Below are 24,987 nucleotides of genomic sequence, written 5' to 3' on the forward strand. Positions count from 1 at the left end.
GACCATTCTCTCTTTTAATGGACTGTACTATAAAAACCAAATACACACCTTAAATTCACAGCCAGGGTGTTCCTTAAGCAGGGGGCTACCTTATAATAACGACATATCTTCCTGCCTCCTGTGTCCTTATGCTATTTTTAATGATTTTGCTGGCCTGGCATCTACAGTGCTAGCCTTTTCCTCTTTCTCTGTCTTCTGCATCCTTCATGACTAAAATCCTCTACATTACATGCCTGAAGGAACACATTTGGTCCCCGCTTAGAGGCAGCTCTGTTTAGGTGTGTAAGCACACCCCATCACTCCATTTAACTGCTGCACAGCTTCCTGTCCTTGCAGAGACAACGTCAGGGAGAAATAGTCCCAGCATCCTTTTAAAAAAATCGCTGTTGTGTCTTGCTGCAAGGCCAGCGGGGCTTTGCAGACTGCCAGAAGTCAGGTTGAGGTTGCAGATTAAAGATAACATAGGTGCCATGTCCTTGTCTGGGGACTGCCCTAGGAAGTATATTGCAGGGCCATTATGTCTACCTTACATCAAGGTTTCTACTGACATAATTATTTTAGGCATTGATCTTGCCTACTCCATTATCTACCAAGCAGATGGTAGAGCTAGTAGAGTAAGACCAAAATATCTGCAATACCACAACTATTTACTGAGCAAAGCCACTCCATGGAACTATGTATTTAGGTTATTTAGCTTTGTTTGAAGTCTTCCCTAGAAGTTACAGCTTCTTGGGAAAAGACATTCAATCCAATCTAAGGAAAAGAACTTGGCTGGGGTCTGGCAAAGCATGCAAATTAGGTGATTAAAAAGGAAATTGACTGCTCAGCAAAATAGAAAGATTTATAAAATAAATAAGGTAGAGGTAACAAAAGGGGACATTATTATATCATGCATCACTGCTAAAATTTTGTCTAAAAATGGTCTTAGTTGTTCATATGCATCCATTTATCAATTCAGGCTTAACCACAAGAATAAATATGGACTAAAGATCAGCTGTGGTAGATACAGTGTGTCTCAACATGGAAGACAGGGACAAGAAGGGACCTAACAGCAGCAGATTTGGGACATCTACCCTGTTAGAGACAGAGTAAGAGGACTGATTTGCCCTGTGGCACTGAGCAGGAAGCATCCAAGAAAGGTCCTGTCCAGGACCAGGTGGCACTTGGAATCATTTCTCTTAATGCACTTGCCAGGACTTGCTAGTACAGAGGAGAAAATGATCTGCTGTGCTGCATGCTTTGCTGACTAAGGCACAGTTTTCTGCTGGAAATACACGTCTCATAGGTACACCTTTCTTTCCATGCCACATACTATCTTCTCCTCTCTTACTACATGGGATGAACTTCTGGTTCCATATTTGCCCCTCTCACACTTTACTGTCACGTGTATTCAAGCTACAGTCTAGTCTTAGAGTAGACTGGCAGATATCCAAATATACTATTTAATACCAGCCTAATAGTTTAGGCTTTAGTCTATAAATCCAGGACAATTGTCCTGCATGAATACTACGTCAGAAGAAGAGAGCTCTTCTGGCTTGCTGTACACTTCCACATCTGTCAATAATTTTCTTAAGCAGTCTAGAGATGAAACTGTGAGATGCTCACATTTTACAGACTGATAGTGTTATTTTCATGTTCTTTACAATAAATTTCAGCTGAATTTCCTGTGCTATTGCTGTAACTTGAGACATTTACTCCATTTGATGTAGACTTGTCTATGAGACTGTGTTTACAGAACCAGAAAAACAGATCCCATGGAATGTATTGTGCATCTGTTCTGTGAAACTGCCCACGCTAAGCAATGGCAAGATGTTGCTAAGCATGTGGGCATGAGTAAAGTTGCCCTGACACTCCCCCTCTGTATTGTCATGTTTTCCAAATGACCAAAACCTCTTGGGTTTAAAGAGAGAGGTACTTCTTCTTTTTGGAAGTGCATTCTTGTAGCCAAGAATAAATCACACTGGTCATCTCTGTTGGTTGCATATACAATTCTGATAGAAGGAACAGTGAACAACCTAAATGTTACATTGCAAGACAGGTACAGTTTGGACTTCTTTCATCCGTAAAGCTTTCTGCTTGTTTGTTTGTTAAGACCAAAAGTAATGCAGCCTCACTTATTGTGGGAGGTGAGTTAAAGAAGAGGGAGAATTTTCCACCTGTGTGGAACCTGCCTCCTTTGACCACCTAGGGTAGGGCATACCATTACTGACACTGGAGCAGGAAACACTGAAGAAATACTGTAATTATGATGTTTGACCTGATTCTCAACACAGGTTTGTGGAACAGACTCGGGTGAATTTTTTATGACTTTGAAATGACTTGCTGAATGCAAAGCTTCTGTATTGAATGGAAAAAGGGCCTCTGACATCCCAGAGTGCCCTGTAAAAGTATAGCTGAACAGAACATTGACTTCCAGAGGCCTTTAATAAAAGCTCACAGTTAAAGATTTCAGTCAGTATTCCTTAACCAGTGTACTCACAAACTTTTCTCTCCCTGTCATGTGCCACTTCTGCATCAGCAGTACAAGCTGATACAAGTGAATTCTCTGTGCATGCTTGTCAGCTTCCCAGAGACACATAATGTAGAGGAGTCTTCACTGCGTAGTCCTGAAAACAGAAACTCTAGTGCAGCTCTAAAGCTACAAAGCTGTGGAGGACACATTGACTCTTATCTACAGGATTTTAGCAGATAGCACTTCAAAGGCTATCTGTCTGCTGCTTGTTTTAATTTCTCCATCACTGACTTTCATGCATTTTGTTTTACACCTGCTTTTTGTATTTTCACCTGCATTTTACAGATGACATAAACAGCATACCAAGATTATATGACCAACTATACTTGTATCTATACAGTGCACATATTTTGATTTTTGAATCTTATTTTAGGCAAGGATTTTCAAATCAGCATGCAGTTTGCAGTTACATATTACTACAATGTCCTCCAGAGCATCAGAATTGGATCACAGGCTGCAATTACAGGTTTAGTGATTGCAATTACCTCTGTTACTAGCCCAGTATCATAACTGAGGCCATGATGCAATCAGAAGCCGTGTTACCAAACTTTCAGATCAGCACTGAAAAGTCTGTGTTTGAAAATGTGTTTACATTTTACAAATGTTCGCTTCTTTCTTTTATAAAAGAAGTGAATGAAAGTGAATGATCTGTCACTGAGGTATTTAATTTGTCTCAGATGTTCAGTCTAAGCTGTTTCAAAAAGGGAGATGACACTTGTGTGTGACCTCACAAAATACCTTTATGAAGTTCCGTGTAAGTTTCTTATGCAAAATGTCAGATCTACTTGCAATAGATAAAACCAGAAGCAACTGAGAAGGCACTGAGTTTTTACAAAGATAAAAACAACCAGACTCATGAGCAGACTTTGGCAACCAAAATAAGACTTTAATGTATTTTTCCAGATTATGATCTCTTCCACATCTTTTGCAACTATCCACTAACAGCAAAATCAAGTACACAGAGATTTGCTAAATCATGGAAATACAGCGCCATGTGGTGTGGCACACTGGCAGGGAGCGCAGCCCGAGCAGCAGGCTGGCGTGTTGCTTCCCAGCACTCTGTAGCGCGGACAAGACAAATGCCACGGCAGCAAAGCAACAGGAAAGGAAAAGTGGTGGCTCGCAAAAGGAAGGGTGTTAGAAAAAATCCCAAGTGAAGCTGCCACAAAGAGTTATTTTTAGCTGGCAATAGTTGGCTATATTACCATTTGCCCTTCCAGCAGATTATGACTGTACCCTGCGTGGGGCTGACCCACACCAAGATAGTGACCGGAGGCCAGCCCTCGCAGGCAGCAGTGCACACCCAGGAAAGCAGTATTTTTTTTCCCCAGCATTTACATTTTTACTGGTCTAGTCACTAGAGATCTGAAAGGAAAGATAGACTTCTATCTTCCCCTCATTCCTCCTTCCAGCACACTTATGCCAGCAGTAGTGCCTGGCTTGCTGCAGAGTAAACTGAGCTGGTCTATCTGAGAATAAAAAAGAGAAAGAAGCTTGCAGGGCGGTTGTGTGGGCACATAATGACTCACGTTAGCACCAGGGGAGATGGCAAGGGTGGGAAGAAAGACAAGATCATCACTTTCAGCAGCAGTGACAATTTATGTACACCTTCAAATTATTTGTCATGTTTAGAAATATGCTGTGACTTCTAAAGTTTGCTAAATATATGTAGGCTTGAACAACATGCTTATTTGAGCTTGATGGAAATTGGCTGGAGGCAGCCTGCAGCCGCATCGTCTAACACCTGCTACACTGCCAGCTCTCACCAGTTTTTGAGCCAGAACAAGTTAACATTATTTTGTTAGAACTCTGTATGCGCATGTTTGTTGACAGTTCTCGTTAGGAGAAGGGATCTCTAATCCACCATTAAAAGTGACTATCCTATCAGACACAAATGCCTGCAAAGCCATTAGCATCTGCCCACCAAACACAGAATGCTGAATTCCAAGCACAGGTAGACTGCAAACAGCCACGCAAGCACAACAGTATTTATTAAATTCATTTGGAGTAGCAGTCCTTCTGTCTAATTAGTAACATTTTGTAGTAACAAATGCAACCAAAATGCTCAAAAGCGGCCTCTCAATAATACCTGCTGGCATAATTGTATCTATGCCAATGGCTTTGGGCTCTGCTAGTTTACCTGTGTTAGGTAAAACATATTTGCAAGTGATGAATGATGCCTGCAGAAGTAAGTAGTTGCAGACCAATGTCCAGCCTCCTATGGGATTCTTTCTTCAAAATGGGACTAAACTATCTAAGCCACTTAGACTAACCTGAGTGATACTTCAAAAGCAAAGCTGCAGTTCATATTGATATTTGTCCTGCCCCAGTACTTCCCATCTTCTTGGAAGAAAAACACTACAGTGTAGTGTCTTATACATATACACTACAGTGTAGTGTATATATCTTTATATAACTTAGTTGAAATTAGTTCCAATGCAGATTCCCAAAAAGGTTTCAGTGTTGTAAGACAATACGGTTCTGCTCATAATATGTATCATTGTCTACACTGCAACTTTTTCAAAATGGCAGGTAATTATCCCTAAGTGAAAGGGAGAAAGAGGAAGAACACATCCTGCATATTAACAGCGTGTGAAAACATGCAGACCGAGATATTTGTGATGTAGTAGTTGCCTTGCAAAGTCACACCCTCATTGTTTCACAGTAACTCATTTGTGTAGTTATAACCAAGAATAAAACAGTGTATATACAGGAGTTAGCATGAGACAGCTGGGATGGAATAGTTATTTTGAGCTATTTCCTTGCATGGAAATAATTCTTAACAGTGCTTCCTTGCAGAGTATCTCCAGGCTGTGGAGAAAAAAAAAGAGTTTTAATGGGTGAACATTATTATCCCCCAAATTCTGTGATTCTGAGAAAGAAACAATGTTATAGACAGTATCTCTCTGTCAGCAAAAACTGTAGAAGAGAAGCGCTAAAGAACAAGTCAGCTCTGTAAAGAATTTACATCAGGCAGCATAAAGGCAGAATCACTGCTGCAAAGTATTTTGGATATGATTGCACAAATTTTAGTTCTTATGTCAACCGAAAAAAATGCAGATGAAGATTAAGCAACAAACAGGATGTTTCTGTCGCTGCTGCTGTTTCTCCAGTTTATGTAAAGGACATTCCCAACCACCTAGTAATGACTAAAATATCTGAAATTAATTCTGTGTTTTTCAAGTCACTTGCTACCATTTTTTTCACAAAGCAGTGAATTATCATGAATGACAGACAAATCCAAAGACTTTTGGATGGAATAGGTAATGTCTAAAGCCCACAGGTTCAACAGATTAGCAGACAACATCATGCACGTACATCCTTGTTACACTGTTCTTACTATGTAATAAGTTTTTCAGTACTGGATGGCTAAATACTCTTAATTGTTTTTTGACTGTTTTTTGTTCATTTGTTTGTTCCCTTATCTGCAATCCTTAGCTGCCCAGGCAAACAAGTAAGATAGGATGTTTTACTCCTAGCTTTTGTGTCATAAATCAATTATAGTATGGCACCTTCTAGAACAGAGACAGGCACGGACAGCTTTTGCCCTTGAGCCTCACAGCATTTCTGTGCACGTGGAAAAATACAGCACCCCAGCAAGATTCACCAAGTCCTTGGTGGGAGGTTGGAGTTGTATTATTCTGGCCAGCCACCTTGTCTCACTAAACCATCCTTCTTGCTTCAAAAAGGCCTGCCTCGGCAAATGCGTGGGCTAGCAAACCAGGTCAGTGCATGCTGGTGTCAAACAGAAAGCAGACTCTTCCCCAAAACTCACCAGTTCCTGATTTTGAGTTCAGACGCTCCGACACTTGTCCTGCTCGGAGCTCTATTGCCCCCCATAGTGGCATTTACCAACATTGCTCATGAACCTCCTTGTCTAATACACTGCCTTCCATATGTGCAGGTAGGCTTCTGTTCATACACGTTGCCAGCTAAGAAGGTGCTTTGTTAATACCATTCTTCTGTACAAGTAGCAAGATGTCTGTCTGTCTTCTGTTGTAAGGAATTTAGGCAGAAATATGGGAGAACAAACAAAAACATAATTTCTTATTTTTCATTGCAGCCTTTGAATGAGCATCTCCCAGCTCACCTGTCTCAACCTTGTTTCCCCTTGGCTCACAGTCCTCAGTGCTAGTCAGTTCTCCGAGCTTGCTTGTCGTGCACTGAGGCAGGAGCTTAGCCCATCATGGCTTCCAAACTCCCAGCTCCAACTCCACTTATGCAGCCTACGCCTCATGCTGACACCAGTGACTGTGCAGTAAGCCTGTTCAGGCAGTTCATCCAGCTTAACTGCTGGCTTTTGGCTCAATCCTCTGAACATATGTCCAAGTATGGGAGTGGACAAGAGAGAAGCACCACAACTGCCCCAAATTCAACATTTGTGAGCTGCCATGAAAGCACATTCATAGAATCATAGAATCCTTAGGGTTGGAAAGGACCTTTAAAGGTCATCTAGTCCAAGGAGCAAGGAGCAGGGACATGTTCAACTAGATTCTTCATCTTCAATGTGCCATATGAGGATATAGCTTTTGCAGAAAAGATCATTAATCCAGCAGGATTTCAAATAACTTCTGCTGGTATTTGAAACCATAAGGCAAGCCAGGGAGTAGAAACACAGCACTCTGAATTAAACTGGCCAGAGCTGCTGGGGAACTACATCTGCCATTTGAACATGCTTGTTTGAGAACTGCCATCCTGAAAGTTTCTTCACATCTCTTAAAACAAATACGTATTATATTTGAACTTCTGAGGGTAGAAGGGGATGACTTATCTGGGTATACCACTTGTACAGCAAGAAATGTAACTCGTTGATTACTTAATAAGGGATAATCCTAGAATAAAAGAGAAATGTTTATGTAAGGATGCAGGAGAGATCGGACTTGCAGAGGAATGGTACTTTCCATAGAATCTGTTAGACTTTCCATATCAGAGTGAGTCTACAGCTAGTCATTAAACATGTGATCACGCATGATCCCAAAAGAGGAACAGTGCTGTACATCAAAGAGTATTAAATACAAAGAAGAAGCTCCCAGTCATGCCATCATTTAGGTGTCTAAATTTACAAATTGCAGACACTGGTCCAAAGAAATGCTGTGAGTTCCTCAGGTTTTTAATATAATGGTGGAGGTGTTAATTTCGATTTAAGTATGCTCATCAAATACTCAAGGTAGTCATGCATTAAATAGGTAGTGTGGACATATCTACCTATTAGGCTGCAAAAGACTGATTGTCAAGAACTGCCATAAAAACTATTTTACTTTTTGCCTCAGTCTTCAATAGTCAGACATTTCTCCTCTTAAACTTGTTCTCGTGTTTTAAAATGTCTTAGCCTAGAAATCATGCTTCCTTTTTTTTTTTTTTTTTTTTTTTACATGACTATTTAGTGTAGTGTTTGTGGTTTGCTGGCCTGTAGTGAGAGAAATTACTGGTCTGTTAAGCTCTGGAACAACATGCGCATAGCAAACAGTAGCTCTATTCCAAAAAACACTAGGGTTGAGCTGGCTTTTAATCCCTTCTGCTTTTGTTGATAGTCCACAACTGCAATGTTCTGATAACAGGAACCCTCTATCTTGAAGCCTACATTTTAGTCATGGGCAATTAATCCTACCCTGAACTCATGCCAATGTTGTCCTTCAGTTTAAACTCATCATTTTGCTCTTCAGGTGAATATGTAAAGAGAAAAGCTAAGAGTGCTCTCTGTTTAGCATCGAGCTATTCCCTGCTACATTTTCCTATTCCCTTGACAATAAAATTACTTCATGTCATGCCATTATTACATCTATTTTAGGCATCTATCTGAAAATCAATTTTCTTCTGTGCAGTCAGACTAGAATGGTTTACAATGGTTTACTTTTAAGCTTATGACTGAATCTGATTATTCTTACCAGACCAGATAAAAACGTGACTCTTTGAGGACTGTCATGGGAAGCTGTGAAGGCATATCCAGGTTCGTGTCAGTAGCTCTGCATGGGGACTCTTTTCAGTAAGGTGGAAGCAGGAAGGTGACCGTGGACTAAGTCAACACTGCTTCACCTGTCCACTATAACCATGTTACAACTGTGTGTTTCTAACAATCAGCCTAAATAAGCTCGTTGTAGTTTATACCAACTCATGCTGTGACAAGGCTTTCAGCTTAGAAGTTTCCCCCTCACATTGGTCCTCCAGTCCTAAATTAGGTGACACGTAATACTAGCAATAAATAACTCCATAATTTAAAATTTGGTTAGTGGTATTTTAATTTTCCTTACCTTTTTTTTTTTTTTTTGCATTTACATTGTGTAATTTCACAGCTAGCTTGAGAATCACTGATCTCTGATTCTTTTTATCTTGTGAGTAAAATGTATTCTAGCGGCTACACAAGAAAATGGGTTAATTTGCAGCTTGATCTACAAATAAAAAATTACAGTATAAAAATACAAAACCTAAAAGTAAAACCATCTCAATATTGTGCATGTATCTAGTACCAGCAGGCCTAAATTACATCAAATGGCTTTTAATATTGTAAATACATAAATACAACACATTTTATTTTGGATGAAGAACAGAAAACAGGAAATAACACAACTGGCCAACTCATCTGCAGTTGCTAATTTCAGGAGAGGATGTCTTGCATGGAGATGCAGTAGTTATTGTATTTCAATAGAATTCTAAGGTCAACTGCAACAATCTTGAAGCTGAATTTCATTTTACTGTTTAATAGACTCCAATATATTGTTTATTATCATATCTGTCTTAATGACCAGAGTATAACTTGCATCTGAATCCTGGTATATGTCTACAGCTTTTATTTCTGAAGAGCAGGTACTACTGAGGTTGGAAACGAAGAGCTTGTCTATTACTTCACTGCCCTCCTACTACCACAGCTTATGCTGCAGCCTCTCCTGGAGTTGTGTGAACTTGAGAAAACCCAAACATCTAGTCTGAAGCACTTCAAGTAAAATATCGATTAAAATGGTCAGATATGTATCTAAGGACCAGCAACTAATAAGTTTTTATTTTTTATAATAGTATCAATTTCAAGCTCCAAGGTAAGTGTCACCAGCACCGGAGGGCCGTTTCCCACACGCACACCCAGCAGCTCCATGGCTGGGTGTTCTGGCACCGGGCAGGTTGCAGAGCGGCCGACACTGACAGAGCCAGGCCCTGGCCAGGCCGGTCATCCCGCAGCCTCCTCCCACCCAAAGCCCGGCGCAGCTCGGGCGGGCCGAGAGGCACAGGCCAGGCGGGAATTCGCGCCGAAAGAGACGCCGCGGGTGGCAGCGCCGCTCGCCGTGCCCGGGCGGTGCGGCGGAAAAGGCCGAGGCCTGTCGGGAGGCGTTCGGCCCGGCCCGGCCGGCTCCGGCGCTGCGACAGCCGGGCTGTTAGCGACGCTCTCGCCACCCGCACGCCCCGACTCCCTCCCGGTGAACAGCACGGGCAGCGCCGCGCTCCCGCGGCCGCCAGCCCCAGCTGCGCCGGGCGGAAGGCGGCCGGGAGCCGGCCCCCGGCAGCGCCGCAGACCAACGGCGCCCCCTATCGACCGAGCCGCGCCGCTCCCCAACCCGCCGGGTGAAAGGCTCCCCTCGCCCGATTGGACGAGCCCCGCGAAGGGGCGCGGACATCTCACATGCGCGGGGACAGCGGCCTTTCCTGCCCACCGGCGCCCCCTGGCGGGGGCCGACGCATCCCGCCGCGCCAGCATGGAGCGGGGCAGCACTGCGGCCGGTAGCGGGGCGGCTCTGGCCCCGGGCCTGGGCGAGGAGGGCGAGGGCTGTGCGGGCCTGTGGGAGCTGCCGGTGGAGAGCTGCGAGAGGCGGCCGGAGTGCGGGCGCTGCAGGTGACGCGCAGATCAGGGCTGTGGAAGAGCCGCGCGGCCAGCGGGCCCGGCCGGCCCTCGCCCCGCCCCGGTCTCCGGGAGGCTGCGCTGAGGCCGCGGGGCGGCCCGTGGGGGCGGGCGGGGTTTGGTTACTTGGGACGGGGCCAGAGGCGGGTGGGGGTCGGTTGCTTAGCGGGGAAGAAGTGGCCCTCACGTGCACACACTGTAGCGGCTCGGGGTCTCGCGGGGCTCTGTGTGCGCGTGTGTCCGTACCCGTCGAGGGGCGCGCGTCCGTCCGTACGCAGGCAGCGGAGCTGCCGGCAGAGCCGGGTTTAGGGCCGCGCATCGGCCCTTTTACCGCGGGAGGCCGCCTTCCCCTGCAGGGAAGTACAGGAGGCTGTACACGGCTGCTCGCTCTGTGGTGCTTAGTCGAAGAAGAACAAGAAACCAACCTTATCTGACAGCTTTACAGCTGATTTTGAAATCCGTTCAGGCGCTGGGGAGTGGCGGGGTTAATGTAACTCGATGTGAAATCAGGCGTCTTTTAAAAGCAGGCGGTGACTTGATCTTACAGAAATACCTTGTAACCTGATCATGTGTCTGTGTGTATATGGCCTTTCAGCAGAGCGAGCTGGCAGTGTGTCAGTTGTTCTGGAACTTCAGAAAAGTTTGTGCAAAACCGCCAAAGAAAAAAAAATTTCCAGTTGCTATATTGACTTCACCTCTTTCTCTTGGTTGGTAAAATGAGTAGAAAGGCCTGTAATTTTACTAATGGTGTAACTGTAGTCTCTTTAAAGCATCAGTGTTCAGAAGCTTATTTTTTATGAGGTTCTTGTAAAAAAGTCGTAAAAAAGTAAGTATTGTGTAAATCATAACATTTCTAAATATTAAATATTAATACAAAAAATAGTGATGGGCAATAGTTGATGCTCAAAGATGAAAACTGAGCAGAGGTGTGACACTTCTCTTCTGCTGTTCTCTTTTTCTCCAGTGAGTTTTAGGTCAGGGGACTTCTTGAGCCAGATATGTTTTTGTTTGTTTAATATACCCCAGTAGATTATTTTTTTTTTCCTTCTCTGAATTTTTCCAGCCCCTCTTGAACCCATGTAAAGTTCCTGTATCTGCAACATCTAGCTGGCAAGGAGACACTTCAGGCCTACAAACCCTGGGTGGGAAGAATTACCTTTTTATTTATTTTCATTGTGGCTTCTAACTTCCTTTTTTTTGCACATAGTATTCAAGATGTGAGCAAGCCAGAGAATTATACCTTGGGTAATGTGTTTATTCTTAAAAGGACCCTTCCTCATCCTATGACTGCTTATTTTCCTGGTAACTTTTTGATAAGGAACTTTGTTAAAAGTTTTTGGAAAGCCAAAGCTGATTTCTGACTCGTGCAGCACCCTCACTCCGTGTTCTTTGAATCTTTCGGAGATCTTAAGTAATTTTGAAAAGCAGGATTTCCTTGGGGAACAGCTATGCCAATTCCTCTGATGTAAATCATGTATTTTTGTAAGTGTTCACTAACCATATTTTAAATTATAGTTTCTGCTTAGTTAACAGTTTTATTTGCTGCACATTTTTGTTTGTTGGTTTTTTTTTCCAAAGTTATTTCGCATTTGCTGTTTCTTGTCCTGAGATGCCAAGGAACTGCAGAATGAGAGTTAACCCACTGTCATTCTTTATTCAGCTATTTAACCTTGTGTTCTTTTAAAATGCGTATAGGGTGCTACTGATTATTGATGTTTATTTTGTGAATATGTTTCATAACCTCTGCTCTAGTTTCTTCAATTTTGGACAGATCCTCTGATGAATCGCCTACAAAAATGGTTTCCAAAACCGACATCTCCCTGTTTTCTTTCATAGTAAAACCTAATGGAGAGTGTTTATTGAGCTCCTCATCACCATGTAGCATTAAAACAACACGTTCTTAAAGAGCTCTAGATCAATTATACTTGCTGTGAAGAGCATGGGTGCAATGAGAACAGACACTGAAAGAGATGTAGGGGCAGAGAAACCATGGAGGACAAAAAGACCACAAAGCTGCTTGCTTTTTGAAAAGCGAGGAAAGTGGCAATTTTTTTTAAAACTAAAGTTTTGATGGAGTTTACGATGGAAGACCAAATTGTGCATTCAGTCTATTTTTGCAGTGTATCCTCTCCATCCTCTTCCTCAGGAATATAACTAAATTATGCTTGTCTTGGAGCACAGCATTCTGCAGCATGACTTGGAGTAAAAGTGAATAAGTCAATGACTTAGGGTACATCATGGGAATGACTATTACGACACTTGAGTATTACCCTAAAGATTATCATGATGGTGAGGGTTGGAGGCAGGTATGTTTAACTAGATCCCTCGATTTTCTAAACTATAGAGTTCATTTTTGCTGTAAAGCATCTTAGTGAATGTGATTTAAGAGTATTTAGGATCAATGTTTATAGTGGTGATGGTCTAGATTCAATACAAAAGCACAGAAGAATGGGTTCTGTTTAGCATCATCTGGTGATTCCTCAGGGGAACTGAGAAGGTTTTGGCTTTTTTTTTAATATGACACGACAGCTGATTGACAGCTTTATAACAAGTACTCTATCAGTCAAGATGTGAAACAGAAATGTGGGAGTAAGGTGTATAAGTGTTTGGTTTGGATAATATGAACGACTTTAGTGTCCTGAAGGAACAGAATGTTTCTAAGTATTATGTGTTTGAGACTTTCTGTTGCCTATGGTGGTAGTGGAAAAAATGCTAGCATTCGCAATACCTTATGGTGGAGAATTTGAATGAAATAATTTGATGAAATTTTACATTTTGAAGAGGTGTTTTTTGTGTGTGTGTGTGTAAGCGCTAGTTTGAAAAAAAAGCATTGTAGGGAGTGATCCTACTCATAGTTGTTTTATGAGATGGTAAATTGTTGATGCAAATGAATTATGTGCAGTTGACTTTGCTATTTTATTGTTGAGGCTACAGTTTAATATGTATTGTTTGTCTGCCAAAACCAAAAGTTTGGTGATGATAAAATTTGAATCACTAGTGGTTGTTTGATCACTTCTTAAGGCTTTCTCAGTGGACTTAAATGTTCAACTTGCTTTCAGAAGTTAAAGCCCCACACTCAAATATTTAAATTGGAGAATTAGCTCAATATAGTTTCCAAGTTGCTATTAGCATGGAAAACAAAACAAGCAGGCACCACGACTTGAAGCCATATAGGGCAACAATTTGATTCTGTGGTGTGACGCTCTTGAGAGCAATATAATATTTTGAAATTGTGTCCTTGGGTGGGTCAGAGTTCACTGTTTTCTAGATACTTGATGTGCTGTTAAGGAAACAACCTTTTGGTAGTACAAAAGCAATAAATCCACAATGACTTGTTACCAGAAATCTTGACTGTGCCTGTGCAGAATTTTACTGTAGTAGGAGAACTTCTGAGGAATGTTTTCAGGAAAAACTAAGTTTTTAAACCGTGAGTATTGTTTATGGTCTGTGGCATTGCTAGGTCTCTTGTGGGCCATCACAAATCCCCACTGGAAACAGTGTTTGCAGGACTAATTTATGTGGTAAAGTTAGGATTACAACCAGACCTAGTGTTTTCTCAGGTTCTGCTATAATATATGCTGTTATTCAGTATTTGTAACTCAAGAGGGAAAAAAAAAGAGAAGGAATAACTTTAATCTTTTCATAAAAATGCTCCCTTTGCCTATATCTAAAATATTAGTTACTATACTTAATCTAGGTACTGTGTGAGTGCTTTTTATAGCATGGTTAGATTGATAATGCTGATTGATAGTGCTACTTCATATTTTGAGGAAAAATATCATGTTCTTCCCTAAGTGTCCCATATTTGTTAATAATCCTGTTAAGTCATACAAAAGCTGAGTCTCAAAAAGCATGGTCTTTCTTCAACAGGACAAATACATGCTGTTGGTTTATAGCACATTGATATAATATTTAAGTGTAAACTTGAATTTTAAAGTTTAATTAACTATCAGAGACACTGACATAAGCATGCATTAATTTTGTTAGCAATGCCTGCTGCAAGAAAATATTTTTATAGCCTTTGATTTCTTTGATGTTCTTAAAAAGGAACTCTAGGCATTTATTTTCACTACTCTATTGCAATTTTTCACTCCGTGAAAGTATTGATTTATTATCACTGCTTAAATAAACTTCTTATGTAACTGAAACTGTGTATTTCCCCATGGTTCATGACTTGTAAGAGGTGATTTACTGTTCTTTAGGGTATTTTTTATTTTTAAATACCTTTCCTATTTCATACATTTCCTGTTATGTTTACATTTTAAAAAAGGAAAAAAAAAAAAAGAAGGGGAAAAAACCAAACAAACTCCACATGATTAGCTGACAGGCTTCAGTTGAGTGAATTTTTAAAAATGCTGTTAAGCAGTTTTAAAGACTCCTAAATCAGAGCAATATCTTTGCTAATTTTACTAATTTTCAGTATAATTAAAGGCATAGAGTTTACAAGTGTATCTGAGAACCTGCATGTCAAAATTACATGGATAAGTAAGATGATTCTGCAGAGTGTAAAAGGAGCTAAATTTATGCATCATCAGGAGACAGAAAGGGGAAGGCTGAGCAAATGAAACAAAAATGAGATCCATTCACATGCATGATAAATTTGGCAGCAACTAAAAGCCAGATTGTGCCAGAAATTATTTTCCTTCATCAGGAGAGGTGGGTTCACCGTGTGACTGAAAGACTCTTGTCTTTGGGAGGGAGTTGCTGTATTTCATCAGTTGGTATTAGTGTGTGTATGTGTAGTCCTACTATGAAGAAGTATCATCTAGTCTAGGGGGATCTCTGTTATTTGTGGTCGGTGTAGTGGTAATAACAAGATACTAGTAATATAGCTCCTTCTTCAAATGGTGGTGAAAAGGAGCAGTACTACCATCTCATACTTTGGGGTAATTTTTTTTCCACTTTAGGTGTTTTCTCTTTTGCTGTGTGAAAAGGAACACTAGCTTCCTATGAGGACATAATTGTCAATGACCACTCTCATAGTCTGTCCAGTTTAGGATTCTCAGCTGTGGCTATAGTAAGATTACTCTGTCATGTCACTGTTGCTTAAACCACAGAATGGGTGAGGTTGGCAGGGACCTCGTAAGATCATCTAGTTCAGACCCCTGCTTAAGCAGGGTCAGCTAGACCAGGCTGCCTGGGACCATGTACAGTTGGGTTTTGAATATTTCCAAGGATGGAGATTCCACAACCACTCTGGGAACCTCTTCCAGTGTCTTACCCATAAAAAAAAAAAGTGTTTTCCTGTGTTCAGATGATGTTTGGTGTGTTTTACTTCTGCCCAGTGTCATGGTTTAACCACAGTTGGTAACCGTATAGCAGACAGTCACTCGCTCATCCTCCTTCTCACTGGGGGAGTGAGGGAGAGGATCAGAAAGAAAAGGAAAACTCAGGGGTTGAGATAAAGGCAGTTTACTAGGACAGAAAAGAGAAAGATAATGATAGTAAAAAACCAAAAATAATAATAATAAAATAAAATATAGGAATGATAAAATACACAAAATGAGTGATGCATAATTTCTTACCACTTGACGACCCCACGACTGATACATTCCAAGAAGCAACTGTGGAATGGAACAGAGAGCAATACTGGAACCAAAATTTCCTGAGAGAGAACAAGAGAGCGAGCTGCCCACTGGCCAACCTGCACTTAAATACTGAGCATGATGTCTATTGCATGGAATACTGCCTTTGGCCAGTTTAGGTCAACTGTACTGGCTATACCTCTCCCAGATTCTTGCAACTGCACATCAGCAAAACCTAGGAAGCTGAAAAAAGTCCTTGATCACTTAGCAACAGCTACTGACATCAGTGTACTATCACATACCAAATCCCATACTAAATCCAAAACACAACAGCTACTGGGAAGAAAATCAGCTGTATTGCAGCTGAAACCAGGACACCCTGATAGTGGGTGCTGCAGAGAAGAGTCTGACTCCTTTGTCTTCATTCCCTTCTGTCAGGCGTTTATATACATGGATAAGATCCTCCTGAGCCTCCTCTTTTCCAGGCTGAAGAGTCCCAGCTCTAAGCCCCTCTTCATGTGCAAAATGCTCCAGTCCCTTAGTCATCCTTGTTTGTGTGCTGGACATGCTCCAGTAAGTTTGTCTGTCTTGTACTGGGAAGGACAGTACTCCAGTATCGATGCCTGGAGTCCTCCACTAGTGACTTGCCTCCAGCTGGACTTTGTCCTGCTGATCACAAGCCTCTGCAGCTGACTGTTCAGCCAGTTCTCACTCCTCCTCACTGTCAGCTTATCTAAGTGGTACTATTTATCAGCCTATCTAGAAGGGTGGTATGGGAGGCTGAGACACTATCAGAAGTAAACAACATCCACTGCTCTCCACTCATCCACCAAACCAGTCACCTCACTGTAAAAGGCTGTCAGGTTGGTTAAGTATGATTTTCCCTTTGTAGACCCATCTGACACTACTCCAAATCTCCTTCTTGTCCTTCATGTGTTCGGAAATGGTTTCCACAAGGATTTTCTCCTCTACCTTCCCAGGGATTGATGTGAAATTGACTAACCTGTAGTTTCCTAGATCTTCTTGTCCTTGCAGGCAGAAGTGATATTTACTTGCTTCCAGTCTTCAGCAACCTCTCCCACTACCCAGAGATAATAAAAATTGGCTTCAGAGTAGCATCAGCCAGTTCCCTTACCATGCATGGATGCATGCCATCAGCCCCATGGACTTTTGAACATCATGTTTGTTTAAATGCTCCCTAACCTTGTTCTCAACAGAAGTTAAGCCTTCCTTGCTCCATATGTTCCTCTCTGGTTTCAAGGGCCTGGGCTTCCCGAAGTCTGGTTTTACTGATAACGACAGAGGAAAAGAAGGCATTGAACACCTCAGCCTTTTCGCTGTCCTATGTCACCAATTCCCGTGCCCCATTCAGCAGCGGGCTCGTGTTCCTTAGCTGTCTTTTTTTTTTTTCTGTTTATGTACTTGTAGAAGCCTTGCTTGTTGCCCTTCACATCCCTGACCAGATTAAACTCCAGGTCAGCCTTGACCATCACTACATGCTTGGACAGCAGCTCTGTATTCCTCCTAGATCACCTGCTTTGATCTCTTGTACACGTCTTTGTTTTTTAAAGTCTGAGATTAGTCAGGAGCTCCTGGCTCATCCATGCATGCTTCCTGCTTGTTGGGATGGACTTTGCCTGAGTTTGGAGGAGCTGATCCTTGAATGTCAGCCAACTCCCCTGGACTGCTTTTTTCTTCATGGCCTCATCACATGGATTCTTCCAAGCAGATCCCTGAAGAGGCTGAAGTCTGCTCTCCAGAAAGGCAAGGCAATGAACTTGCATTGAACTTGCAATGAAAAATTTACTCTGCTCTCTCTTCTTAGGATCCTGAACTCCACCCTCTCAGTCATGCCAAGGCTGCCTCTCCTGTTCACATTCAGCAGGGCAACTTTTCCTGTGTTCCTTAATCATCTGTGACATCTTCACAGGAATTTGTCATCAGTGTACTAAGATCTCCTGGGTTGCTTAAGCCCTGCTGTATTGTCCTTCCAGCAGATATCAGGATGGTTAAAGCTGCCTGTGAGGACCAAAGGCTGTGAACTTAAGGCTTCTCACAGTTGTTTGAGGAAAGCTTCATCTACTTCTACCTGAGCAGGAGGTCTAGAGCGCACATTCACCACAAAACACCTTTCTTGGTCTGCCTGCTAATCTTAACTAACTCCTGACATGTCCCAAGGCTGAGCTCCAGGCTTTTCAACTGGTGTCTCACATAAAGGGCAACTTTGCCTTCTTACCTTCCCAGGCTGTCCTTCCTAAGAAGCCCATATTCCTTTGTCACAGCCTGCCACAGCATGCCAGTCCTGTAAGAAATCCCACCATGTCTCCATGATTCCAATGAGGCTGCAGCCCTGTAACTGCACACTGACTTCTCTCTCCTGCTGGCACTGACAGCAGGTTGAGGGGGATGAGCCTTTCTCTCTGCTTAGCACTGGTGATGTTTGTTCCCATCCTACGTCTAGAAGTGTTTGAGAGGCACTTGAGTGTGCCGATTCCCCAGTACAGGTTTAACAGCCTTCCTCGTTAGGCTGTTCTGAAGACATCTCTTTCTTCACATGCCTGTCCTCACTCCACCTCTGTTTTTTTGGTTGCTTTGTCTCTTCTGTTCCCATCATGGTGATGCTTGCCTACACAACTTCCTTGTTTGTTGAGGAATCACTCCCTTGCCCAAAATTTCTAGTTTAAAGCTCTCCTTAACAGTAATTTGGCCAGTCTGTTGGCAAAGTTAGTTTTGGTAAATGCATCCCATTTCTTTCAGGTAGCTGTTGACCCTCAAAGAGAATCTCATGGTTGTAGAAAACAAAACCTTGCTGCTGACACCAGCTGCACAACCAGTTATTAACTTGTGGAGTCCATTGAGTCCTTCTGAGATTCTCCCCCCTCACCTGTTCCCTAGTCTGCCATCCCCAGAGCTCTGTAGTCACACTTGATAATTCTAAGGTCACCTCAACAGTGTCATTAGTGCCTACATGGAAGAGCAGCAGAGGGCAAGATGAGCCTTGGTCGCTTTTCCACAATATCCCAAATGTGAGCCGGCAGCAAGCAGAAAACTTCCCTACAAGACAGATGGTGGAGGGGCTTCCATCCCCTGCATTAGGGACTCTTATTTTCTGCTTCCTTTTAGTGGTCTTGAGTGGGTCATGCCAAGCCATCAGAGATGCTCCATTGGACAGCACTTCCAGCTTCTCATCAGTTATGAAGACAGTGACACAGACTGTTGTGTAACTGCATGTCATTGGATGCAAGGCAGGCGCCTTCCTTCTGGTGTGAGAGGTCACTACCTTCCAGCTTCTTTAGAATTCTGTCTTACCTGCTTCATGTGCACAGGTTCCTCTGCTGCAGCTGAAGGTTCAAGGTCTCAGAAGAGATCCAGCTGATCCCTTTCTTATGTTCTCTGATGCTTTACAAGATGACGCCGTCCCATAGCTCTTCCACTTTGTAGCGCAGCTCGTGGTCAAATGCACAGCTGCAGGCTAGAAGACCACATGCCCCAGTGGCAGGCCCCAAGCACTCCCTGCAGCCTGAGACTTGTGGAAGTGTATCCTCCTTCTGAAGCTCCATCTGGGTCTTAGAGTCTAATAGCAAAGGGGTGGTCATTCCAGTGGTGCCTGAGAACTGTGCCCTGTGACCACTATTGCTGAAAGCAGTGTTCTAATCCAATTAGATAATTGGATTAGATAATTATCGTAGATAATTATCGTAGAATATCTCAAGTTGGAAGGAATCATAGAGTCCAACTCCATGCTGCTTGCAGGACTACTTGAAACCAGACTGTATGACTAAGAGTGTCATCCAGATGCTCTTTGAACTCTGGCAGGCTTGAGGCCATGGCCCCTTCCCTGGGGAGCCTGTTCCAGTGACCGACCACCCTCTCAGTAAAGAACCTTTTCCTGATGTCCAATCTGAACTTCCCCTGATGCAGTTTCATTCAATTTCCTTGTGTCCTGTTGCTGGTCACAGAGAGAGGAGACCAGCACCTCTCCCTTGTGCTGCCCACCTTGAGGAAGTTGTAGACTGTGATGAGGTCACTGCTCAGCCTTCTCCTGAACGAACCAATTAGCTGTTCTGCTGAGTGAGTTTTCTGGTGGACTGACTTTTACCAGCTTTCTGCCTGCTGTGGCTGGGGTTATCAGACTGGAGGTAGAATGTGGAATTGTGGGAGCTTGACTGGGATGAGTTTAAACTGCTGTGAAAGAGCACTGAGGTAACTTAATGCTACTAAATAAAAAATATCACAATTATTTAAGTGGAAAAATTACGAAGTGTTAGTTTTTAAGTTCAGTGCCTCTTATAATTTTATCACACTTTTATTAATGTTGCTTTAAATGATTATAGTTTACACACTAAAGTCTGCGGGTTCTTTTGATTAGAATTATAAATATCAAGCTAAACATTGGTCAGTGGGTTTCGGTTTATTTTTGTCTTGCCTTTAGTAGTTACTGTATCTGGAATAGTTTCTCATGCTGTTGTTTCTTTTGCCTGTATTAGCAGTAATGAGTGGTGCCAGAACTGTTGACGAATTAAAAATTTTAATGACTTGAATGTTACTTCTTTCAGCTGTGCTAAATTTAAAAGGCATTTATTCATTTCCTATTATATTGTGATCAGATTAATGAGTAGAGACCTTTTCAGGTCACTTATTTTGTGCTTGGCTGACTCGGTTAGCATCCATTTTGATCTGCTGGCATTAAAATAAAAAAAAAAAAAAGAAGTCAGGCTGGCCACATCCTTTTAACTGTGGACAGCTATAGGCTAGTAGGAGCACCACCAGAGATGAGATCTGCAGCAGAGAATAATCTTGTTAATTAAAGCAACTCTAGTACCTTTGATATGCTTCTTTTCTGTAATTACAACAACTGCAACTTTGCCTTGGGGATGGTAGTGTCTTGTAAGAGAAACCAAAGATGTTTCAGCATTGATCAAGGCTTCCGAATTTAATCATAAGGAATACTAAAAGTACCCATGGTTCCTTTACAAGAATTGCTATTCGTTTTTATAAACTTAACGCAAAGCAAAAACCTAAAAAACCCCACTATTTTACTGTTCATACCGTGATGGTTACGAAAGTAGATGAGAGCTGAAGATTGTTACCCATATACCCAAATAAGAGTTGGTTTAAGTGCAGCCAAGTCTGTGATTTTTCTTATAATTTCTGAGGCTTGCATCTGAGATTGACATAGGTGAGTTTCATCTGGAATGTGATGCTGTGAAACAGAACAATATTTCTGTTTAAGGAAAGCCAGCCCTGACATATCCCGGAGTTGTTTATGACACAGAAGTACTGTAGAGCTTGTCTGAACATCCTGTGGCTGAGGTGGTCTTACTTCAGTTACCCTGTCCTTTTATTTTTTTTTCTTCTTTTGTTTCCACGTCAGCCAAACTGAGTTTCATTTTTACAAAACCAAGCTTTTCTGTCCAACTTCAAACTCCTGGGTGCACCCCTCAAACCTACCTCCCTCCTTGAATCTCTATGCCTAGAATTTCTTAGGGGTTTGGTTGTTTTTTGTTTTTTTTTTTTTTTTTAACCTGATTTGCCTGAGAATGAATTATCAGGGTGATCTGACTTCTTCCACCTCTAGTTTTTGACTGCCTTTCATTTATGAATATTTTTGTTTTGTCTTCCATTTCAGTTGTGGAAGGTGGTTATTGAAGACTTCTTTCCTCATTTTGGTGACTATATTTTACTCCACCGTTTGATTTCCCATCCAGATTTATCCCTTACAATACACCTGTGTGTCACTTTCTCATTTTTTAATGTCAAATATTGTCTTCTGAGTACTAGATTCAGTTTTCTCTTGGCTGTTTTGTAGCTTTGCCAGAATTGTACTTTTTACTCCACAAGCTCTGCTGAAATGTTTTTTGTCAAGGTCTGTAATGCTTTCTGCTTGGAACAGATAATCCAACTTCAGACTCCTGGATGTGTAAGCCTAGTAGTTGCCTGTGTTGTTGCTGGAAGCGTAGCTCTCCTTTGGCTTCTAAGACGTAGTCCTCAGCTATTTTTTTTTCTTCCATCTTTCTAGATAGTATTTCTGAGCTGTACTAATGATGCCTATCATTTCTGGTAAGAGTTTCTTTCCAAATTCTTGTCCTTAGTTCCTAAAGCTATTAAACAGCTATGTCAATATTGAAGATGTGCAAACTATCTGTAACAGGTTTTCATTTAGTCTCAAGGTTGTCCTCCATTAATGTCCAGCTGTATCAGCTTAATCATGTAAGGGAGAATGTGTCTTTGCTGTGTTTAGTTTTTATCTTGCTGGGCATTGTGTAAAGAAAACAGACAAAATGAGTCCTGGAGGCCTTGTCCTAGGTCTCTTATTGCAAAACAGCAGGAGATAGTAGATTATTTGTTTTGTAGAGTTAACTGGAATTTTTCTTGCCTAATGAGTAACCAGATAGTTACTGTGGCTGATCTTTATTTCTTTCTTCATGTTTTTCTTAATTGTTTCTGTATTAATGATCAATAATTATATTTTCTGAGGTTTTGTTTTTTTTTTTTTAAGCAGTCAATCAACTGTTATTCAAAAGGCTAGAGATTTTAAATAAAATTGAATGTGCATGCTCCTTAGGTTTTGGAAGGAGCACCTGAAAAGGGATGCTTTTTGTATGAATTGATAATATCTGCTTATACAGCCTTACAATGTTTGTTATAAAATATTTTAATTTTCTTATGGGGTCATGGAATAGGCATTCTTCCCTATACTTCTATTTAGTACCAGCACTTCAACATTTCTATTTATTTCAAAAATCTAGTTTAATGAAATTGAAAACAGGTGAATTGTGCACTAGAAAGAGAATAAATGGAGCAAATTGGAATGAATGTGAAGTGTTCAAGCATTATGTATTTTGATGCTTACATCAGATAGTGGAAAGAAAAAGCTCCTTACCTTAAAGCACCTATAGTTTTTGAGTTTATTAAGGAAGCCAAACAGTCTTGAGAAATCCATTGCTAGAAAAGTTGATCAGAGATAAGGTCAGACTGCTATGAGATGACGGTGACTAACTATGGCTAGTTTTGTTAACACTGGATTATATTCTTAACTGCTAGAACATGATAAATCAAGCAAGTGATGTTTTATAAAGAAGGGTGCTCAAAACAGATGTTTTGGGGGTTCTTATGGTTTGTTACTTGTATGGGAAAACAGTAGTGGTCCACTTCAGTTTTATAATGTATGGAATTTATTTTTCCTGGTAGTTCTGAATTCAATATTCCACTTGGGCAGTTTGGGAATAATCTTTTTATTTTTTTCCTCAGTGTCTGTTAGGATTTCATTTAGAGACTTGATAATTTCTCTTTCTTTGTTGAGTTTTCATCAAATGGAGTTCTAAGCCTGTAAAATCATTAGGGCTTAAATATGTTTTGCTATTTTTAATAAAGGGTTTGTTAATTGTACCCCCTAATAGGGAATTTCTTCGTTAAAATACCAGAGAGATGAGCAATTAAATCCAGATATGGTGTTTCTCTTGGAGATCTATATCTAATTGTCCATCAACATCTAAGTTATTTAAAAAACCCTAATGGATGAGAAAGCAGGCAGCTCATGCAGTGCATTAAGTTGCTTTTGAGTGCCTTTTAGAATGTAATCTCCAAGTAGATTTAAAAAAAACCTCACTGAGTACAACAGACTTTCTTATAGGTATAGCCCCTTCATGCCTTACGAAACTGAAGCAGAGATTCTGATGGCTATGTATATGTTTTAAACTCAAGTAGTTTCAAAGGGATCTAGACACCTAAGTATCGTAGAGCTTCAGTCTCTCAAACTTCTTTGGTAATGTCTTTGACACTTATCACAGTACAGTGGTTATCATCCATCAAACCCTATTAAGTTGGTTTTCTTTAGTATCATTCTGTTATGAGCCACTGCTTTGGTTTTGTATTTTGTTAATGTTCGCAGATATAGATTGTGTAGCAGTTTGGAGAAGGGTCAAGGGAGAAATTTAATAAGGGCACTGTCAGACAGCTAATGAAGTTACATGCCACAAAAACAAGTGGGAGTAGGGGGTGGAAGGAAAAACAGCATGCCCACCTTCTTTGCCAGACTGGTTAATAGATTTAATAGTATCTAACCATGATGACAGGTTTTGAAATAGTAGTGGTTACCTTCGTCTGAGTGGATAACAATACCAGGAAGGTGTTTGAGAATTTTCTGCTATATCCTGGTAGTCAAGCTGAGAAGATACAGACTAGATGAATGGGACTACAAAATGAGCAATGAGCTGGCTGGGCTGTTGAGCTCGAGTGATCAACAGTTCAAAGTCTACAAGACAGCTGCTTAGGAGAGGTTTCTGTGGGGGTTTATGCTGTGTGCAAAGCTGGTGAACGTGTTCCTAGTGACCAGGCTGGTGGGGTGGAAGCCACGCACAGCAAGCTTGCAGGTGACACCAACGGGGAGGGAACAGTGGCTGCACTGCAGGACGGAAGTGCGGTTCAGAGAGACATTGACAAGCTGTCTTGTTGTTAGGAATTAAGCAAATTCAAAGCCCCGTGCCCAGGGCTGAACAAGACCTGGCAGCATTGCAAGCCTGCATACTGACCAGCGAGGGCAAAGAACTAGGGCACTGAGGTGAGCAGGAGGCTGAGGCCCCCACTGTGCCCTGGGGGCAGAAGAGGTCCAGTATATCCCGACTGTTTCAACCAGAGTGTAGGCTGTGTTCCAACTTAAGAAAAAAGTAATTACTTGTGAGAGTGGTTAAATGCTGGAGCTGATTGCCTGTGGAGTCTCCATCCTTGTAAGTGCTCAGATCAGGTTGATCAAAGCCTTTGAAATTATTCTGGCTTTGAGTGGGAAGCTGGCCTAGACGACCTCCCCAGATCTCTTCCAATCTGAATTATTTTATGAGTCTGCTTATAGCTTTGTACTGTTGTGCTCTGTCTGAGTTAATACCTGTGGTCTCTCAGGCCAGGCAATGCTAGTTTTCCAGCAGAAGATCTTACTGCTGTGGTCCATCTCATTTCCCATCTGTCTCTTAATGAGGTACTCAGGTGCAGTCTAACCTTGTTTTTGTTAACTTTTATGAGCATACTTGCCAAATAGACGACAATAGTTATAAAATTAGTGTTTCCAAGCTACACAAGAAAGGTTCATCTATGCAACACACTTCTAGCTTTCTAATTCAAAATAAAGTAGTATT

The 24,987-nt window shown here is 41.6% G+C and overlaps 1 protein-coding gene across 2 annotated transcripts in view; it reads left to right on the forward strand.

The window, feature by feature from the left end:
• Positions 1 to 10,044: 10,044 nt before the first annotated feature.
• Positions 10,045 to 24,987, forward strand: part of DTWD2 (DTW motif tRNA-uridine aminocarboxypropyltransferase 2) — a 91,791-nt gene continuing 76,848 nt past the window's right edge. For both annotated transcript variants that reach the window (XM_086770486.1, XM_086770487.1), the window contains exon 1: positions 10,045 to 10,328. In XM_086770486.1, coding sequence (XP_086626612.1) covers positions 10,192 to 10,328 — 137 coding nt within the window. In that variant the 5' untranslated portion in view covers positions 10,045 to 10,191. The remainder of the gene's footprint in view (positions 10,329 to 24,987) is intronic.

The sequence above is a fragment of the Chlamydotis macqueenii genome, chromosome Z (genome assembly GCF_036417535.1).
Source record: "Chlamydotis macqueenii isolate bChlMac1 chromosome Z, bChlMac1.mat, whole genome shotgun sequence".
NCBI lineage: Eukaryota > Metazoa > Chordata > Aves > Otidiformes > Otididae > Chlamydotis > Chlamydotis macqueenii.